Consider the following 6,316-nt stretch of genomic DNA (forward strand, 5'->3'; position numbering starts at 1 on the left):
CTGCTGGTTAATTTCTGTTGCGTGACTGTGCCCTATTGTATTCATCCATTTCTACTGTTACAGACATCTGTGTTCCTTCCGGTTTTTTGCTATGACAAACAATGCTGCTGTGAGCACGTTTCACAATGCAGTGTGCAAGAATTTTTCTAGATTACATGCCTACTCATAGAACTGCTGGCTCAACTTGTTTTGTTTAAAGATGTATTTATTTATTTGAGAGAGATGCAAGTGGGGTAGAAGCAGAGGGTGAGAATCCCAAGCAGATGCTCTACTGAGGGGCTCTGTCCCACCACCCTGAGATCATGACCTGAGCCGAAATTAAGAAGGGGAAGCTTAACCAAGTGAGCCACCCAGGTGCCCCTGCTGGCTCAACTTTTAAATTTGATGTCTAATTGTGGTCGAAGTGGTTGGTACAATTTACACACAGACATTACTGACATGTCTGATTTTTTAAAGGATTTTGTTTATTTATTTGAGAGAGAAAAGGAGAGAGGCTATGGAGAGAAGGGGCAGAAGGAGAAGGAGAAGCAGACTCCTTGCTCAGCGAGGAGCCCAACATGGGGTTCGACCCCAGGACCCTGAGATCATCACCCGAGCTGAAGGCAGACGCTTAACTGATTTAGCCACCCAAGAGCCTCTAGATTGATTTTCTAATTTTTGCTGTTTTGGAGGGTATAAAAGTATATGTTGGGATTTTAATTTTCATCTCCTTAATTGTCAATGAGGCTTTCAAATGTTTATTGGCCAACCAAGTACAGCACGTCTTATTAGCTGTGATAACTTGGATGTGTTGCTTAATTTGGATCTTCTTTTCTTCATCAGGAAATCCAGGAGGGTAATGACATACACCTCACAAGATAATTGCCCTTTGGAGGAAGAACCTGCCATGGTCAAATGACATTTGCTTAGCTTACTTTTAGATAGCATTTTGACTAGTATTGCTCTGAGGAGTAGATCTCTGGGGGATACATCTCCAGATGATGCAGCGGTCAATGGAGAGATGACAGGTTCAGAGACGCAACCTGGGGAAGGGAGAGGGCTGTATCAGTCTGGTTAAGAAAGCAAAACAAGGGGTGACTGGGTGGCTCTGTCGGTTGAGTATGCAATTCTTGGTGTCGGTTCGGTCTTGATTTTACTCTTGTGGGTTCCAGCCCCTGGTTTGGGCTCCACGTTGGGCATGGAGCCTACTAGAGAGAAAGAAAGAAAGAAAAAGAAAGAAAGAAAGAAAAGGAAGGGAAGGAAAGAAGGAAGGAAGGAAGAAGGGAAGGAAGGAAAGAAAAGAAAGAAAGAAAAAGGAAGAAAGAAAAGAAAAGAAAGATAGAAAGAAAGAAAGAAAGAAAGGAACCTGATGTTCATTGTTTTATTTAAGGTGACACTAACAGCTTTAATAAACAAACCCTAAATTTCAGTGGCTTAACAAAGTAAGTTAACCAGAGTACACATCTGGTTCCTGTGTTCCCATTCGGAAGGCAGTTTTTCTCCACTGATTTAGGAAACCTGTAGCCCCACTATGCCCTAGGGCCATAGAGTCTCCTGCTTCCTCTGGCACAGAGGGAACAAGAGTCGGGAGGTCCCAACATCCACCCACTTCTTTAAAGTGAATGCCTGGAAATGAAATGTCTCTTCTGATCACATTCCTTTGGTGAGACCTGGTCACATGGCCACATCCAGATGTGAGGAGGCCACAGAAGTATAGTCCTGGGTTGGGTTGCTACCTGCCAGCAACAACAGGACTTTATGGAAGGGAAGTCACAGTCAGACACGGTGTTAATCCACGACCAACGCAGGTGGCATTGCCATCCTCTCCTTCCATCCCCGCTTAGGCAATGTGATTCCCCTGTTCCTGTTGATTCTCCTCTTCCTGCTCATTTTATTTTATTTTTTAGATTTTACTTATTTACTTGAAAGAGAGAGAAATCACAAGTATGCAGAGTATGCAGAGAGGCAGGCAGAGAGAGAAGGGGAAGCAGGCTCCCTAAGGAGATCCTGAAGGCAGAGGCTTAACCCACTGAGCCACCCAGGCACCCCTTCCTGCTCATTTTATTTTATTTTTTATTTATTTATTTATTTTTTTAAAGATTTTATTTATTTATTTGACAGACAGAGATCGCAAGTAGTCAGAGAGGCAGGCAGAGAGAGAAAGGAGGAAGCAGGCTCCCTGCTGAGCAGAGAGCCCGGTGTGGGGCTCGATCCCAGGATCCTGAGATCATGATCCCAGGATCCTGAGATCATGACCCAAGCCGAAAGCAGAGGCTTTAACCCACTGAGCCACCCAGGACCCCCTTCCTGCTCATTTTAATGTAGATCACGCAGTGCTGAGAAAGAATCAGGGAAGAAGACACATCGTTTTCTCACTTCTTGGCTTTTGCCATGCTTTATCCTCTGCTAAGGACCCTCTCCCAGACTAGACTGTGAGCTCAGGGAGAAAAACTGCATACCGTTTTCACTCAAGAATTTAGAGCTGGATCAAGGAATGTGAATCAGTGCTTCTCAAACCTTTTTTTGTTTTGTTTTGTTTTTTGTTTTAAAATTCTTATTTATTTTTAAAATTTCTTTTCTGTGCTTCTCAAACCTTAATATGCACACCAATCCCCTGGGGATCTTGTGAAACTGTGGATTCTGATTTAACAGGTCTGGGGCAGGCCCCCAGATTCTGCGTTTCTCAAAAGATCTCCGGTGATGACAGTGCCACTGGTCCAAGAAGGACAGTCATGTAGAAGCCCACCGTTCGTTTACTGACGAGATCTTTATTGAGTGCCTACAGTGTGCCAGGCATTGAGGCGACAACAGGGAATGGACTGGGATAGTAATTTGCCACTCCTCAGGTTGCAAGTTTATACGTATTTGTTCAACATTTATATAGTTAATTAAAACAGGTTTTTAAAAAATTTTATTTATTTATTTGAGAGAGAGAGAGAGAGCATACAAGCAAAGAGAGGGGCAGAGGGAGAGGGAGAAGCAGGCTCCCTGCTGAGGAGGGAGCCCAACACGGAGCTTGAACCCAAGACTGTACAATTGTTCCAGTCCTGACCTCAACTGTAGGCAGGTACCAGAAACTCAGTTTATATGTTAAAGTTTATACATTAAAGGAATGTGGAGCATAGGAGGGACTTTAGGAAATACTGGCTTAATAAAAGAAGAGAGAAGTGGAAGAGTTTCACACTCAGTTTCCTGGAAAGGATTGAGTTAGTTCTTTTTAGGATTAAAGTATCAGAATCAAACATGCTCAGTACGAAAGTTTTGGAGACTTTTTGAGAGAAACAGGATGACATTTTCCTCCATTGTACGCCCACTCTCACACAGCCGTCACTCAGACGTCTGTGTGTTCTTTTGGGCCACTCATTTTGTTACAGGGCTGCTGTCGCCCTCTGGACTTTCCTGCCTGCTGTTGTCTGTGTTCTTACTTCGTCCTTACATGGGTGATTGTTAGCGGTTACATCAGAATCCCTCTCAGGGAAGAATCCTCTCACCCTTTCTCCCTTTGACCATTTATGCTGTTTCCAACTTTCTGTTTTCAAAAATGGTGTTGGGGGCGCCTGGGTGGCTCAGTGGGTTAAGCCTCTGCCTTCAGCTCAGGTCGTGATCTCAGGGTCCTGGGATCGAGCCCCACAACAGGCTCTTTGCTCAGCAGGGAGCCTACTCCCCCGCACCCCCATGCCTGCTTCTCTGCCTACTTGTGATCTCTCTCTCAAATAAATAAATAAATAAATAAAATCTTTAAAAAAAAATAGTGTTGTGACAAACCGGTTTGTATAGCAAGATTTTCTGTATTTAGAATAGTTTCCTTTAAGGTAGATCTGAATGGAAAAAAAAGAAAGTGTCTTTTAAATGACCTCAGGCCAGAAATCTCAGACTGAAGCTGACTCAGCTCCAGTTAGGACTTTGTGAAAGTTTGAGAGCTTGCTTTCCAGTCCAGTGGTCGGCCTTGAATTAGGTCAAGTTCAGCTCCTTCATTCGTGTGATTCTCTAAAACACATATACTCAACCATATTACATGCATATTTAAAGACGTTTAGGCCAAATGTAATTTTTTTTTGGAATCGGTCTCCTAAAGCACATTGTCTTATTTGATGTTGTAACAGCAAATATCAAACACACATGCACACATGTGCCCTGGAGACTTATGAGGCATGCACATACATCTGACTAGAAAATAGTTGTATGAGGAAAGGTCTATCTTGAGCCTGAGGCTTTATTTAATGGGGCAGCTCAGCCAATGCAGCAATAATAAGAAATGGGACTTCTATTCTGGCCATCTTTCTTTTTGAAATGGGACTAGGAAGAAAGAACTGAGCCCCTCATAGCTTACCCCTACCTCCTTAAGTCAGTGACAAGGCAGAAATGATTCTGCTGCCCCTTGTCCCATGTCTCTTGGAAATTGTGTTGAACTGCCAGTAGAGGACTCAGCTCGTGGCTCCGGTGTGGAAGAGATATCCCTGGTTTTGGTGGGGAAATCCCGACACTGAATACTCACTCTCTCACTGTATAGTTTTAGATAAAAAATTTTTGAAGATTTTATTTATTTATTAGAGAGAGAGGAAGAGAGAGAGAGAGAACACAAGCTGGGGGAGCAGCAGAAGAGGGCAGGGGGGAAGCAGACTCTCTACCGACTCTCTACCCAGCATTGGGCTCCATCTCAGGACCCTGAGATCATGATCTCAGCTGAAGGCAGCCGCTTAAGCGACTGAATCACTCAGGTGCCCTTAGGTAACTTATTTTTACTTAGTCGCTTTGTTTGTAAAACGAGATCATCATAACAAGGACTGCCTCACGATATGGATACAACATTCAACACCATAATGGATATGAAGATGCTTTTAAAAATTGCAGTTCTCTGTACTAAGAATGCGATTTGCTGTTCCTTCCCTACTTCTTCCACCTCCTTCAGAACCAGGGCTGCTCTCCATTCAGTCAATTCACAGTGTGATTTGGAAGAGGCTCTGCCTTCCTCATTCCAACAAATAACCTTGCAGCACTCAGCAGGGAAAGATACTGACCTGGAGCTTCCTTTTCAGTGCGTCCTTGACCTCCTTGTTGCGGAAGCTATAGATGAAGGGGTTGAGCATGGGAATTATGATGGTGTAGAACACGGACACTATTTGGCCATTGGTATCATTAGTGGACCCATGAGGCTGGACATAGGTGAAAACCACAGTGCCATAGAAAATGGCAATGGCCAGGAAGTGGGAGGCACAGGTGGAGAGGGCCTTCTCCCGTCCAGCTGCTGAGCGCATCCTCCCAATGGCCACCAAGACCAAGCTGTAGGAGGTGAGGATGACTGCAGCAGGCAGAAGGGTAACCAGAGCAGAGAAGATGTAGAGGACCACTCCTGCTGTGGCTGTGTTGGCACAAGCCAGGCGGAGAAGAGGAGGGATGTCGCAGAAGTAGTGTGTTACTTGGTTGGGCCCACAGAAAGGCAGAGCAAAGACATTCCCAGTCTGTATAGCAGAGTTGGCACCACCGAATGCATAGGAAGCGGCTACCAGCTGGAGACAGGTCTCTTTGGTCATGACCAAACCGTAACGGAGGGGTTGGCAGATGGCCATGAAGCGGTCATAAGCCATGGAGGCCAGCAGGAAGCTCTCGGCTGTCACGTGCACCACAAAGAATGTCAACTGGACCACACAGCCCTCGAAAGAGATGGTCTTGTCAGAGGCCAGGAAGTTGGCTAAGAGCTTGGGTGTGACCACAGAAGAGTAACAAATGTCAAGAAAAGAGAGGACAGTGAGGAAGAAATACATCGGGCTATGGAGATGGGAGTCCGTGAAGATGAGTGCCATCATTCCCAGGTTGCCCGTCACCGTGATAACATAAACGAGCAGGAAGGTTACAAATAGAAGCTCCTGGAGATCTGGATAACTGGAGAATCCCAACAAGATGAAGTGGGTGACTGGAGTGTGGTTTCCACTGGCAAGGGCTAGTTCTCCAGGTGTCATCTGCAGAGGTGACAAGTGATAATCACTCAAATGGGAATTACCTAAGCATGTCCACTGTGGTGCATAGGACAATGAGGGAGAGTATAAGCAGGTATAAGGCTTCTTGCACAAGATGCTAATAGGAAGCATGGTGCATAGTGGAAAGGACATGAACCGGGAAGCCCGACAGATTCTGAATATGGCACTAACTAGTTTTGTCCCCTTGGATAAGCTGTATTGATGCGCTTTAGTTTTCTTTTCATGAAGTGAAGAAAGTATGCCTACTTTTCAGGGTTGCTGCATGGCCCAAATGAAAAAAGGAATGTAAAATATCTGAACGTCTGGGACACAGTAAGTGATCAATGAGTTATGAGGGCTCTTCCCCAATTTCTAGTGCCTGT

At 44.9% G+C, this 6,316-nt stretch overlaps 1 protein-coding gene across 1 annotated transcript; it reads right to left on the reverse strand.

Moving 5' to 3' along the window:
- Nucleotides 1-4,976: 4,976 nt before the first annotated feature.
- Nucleotides 4,977-5,936, reverse strand: LOC125078230 (olfactory receptor 1052-like). Its single transcript, XM_047690485.1, has one exon. The coding sequence runs from the start codon at nt 5,934-5,936 to the stop codon at nt 4,977-4,979; it is 960 nt and encodes a 319-aa protein (XP_047546441.1).
- Between the last annotated feature and the right edge of the window lie 380 nt (nt 5,937-6,316).

The sequence above is a fragment of the Lutra lutra genome, chromosome 10 (assembly GCF_902655055.1).
Source record: "Lutra lutra chromosome 10, mLutLut1.2, whole genome shotgun sequence".
Classification (NCBI taxonomy): Eukaryota; Metazoa; Chordata; class Mammalia; order Carnivora; family Mustelidae; genus Lutra; species Lutra lutra.

What these genes read in the sequence shown, in the direction of transcription:
- LOC125078230 (XM_047690485.1), bottom strand. Translation starts at nt 5,936, where the DNA reads ATGACACCTGGAGAACTAGCCCTTGCCAGTGGAAACCACACTCCAGTC.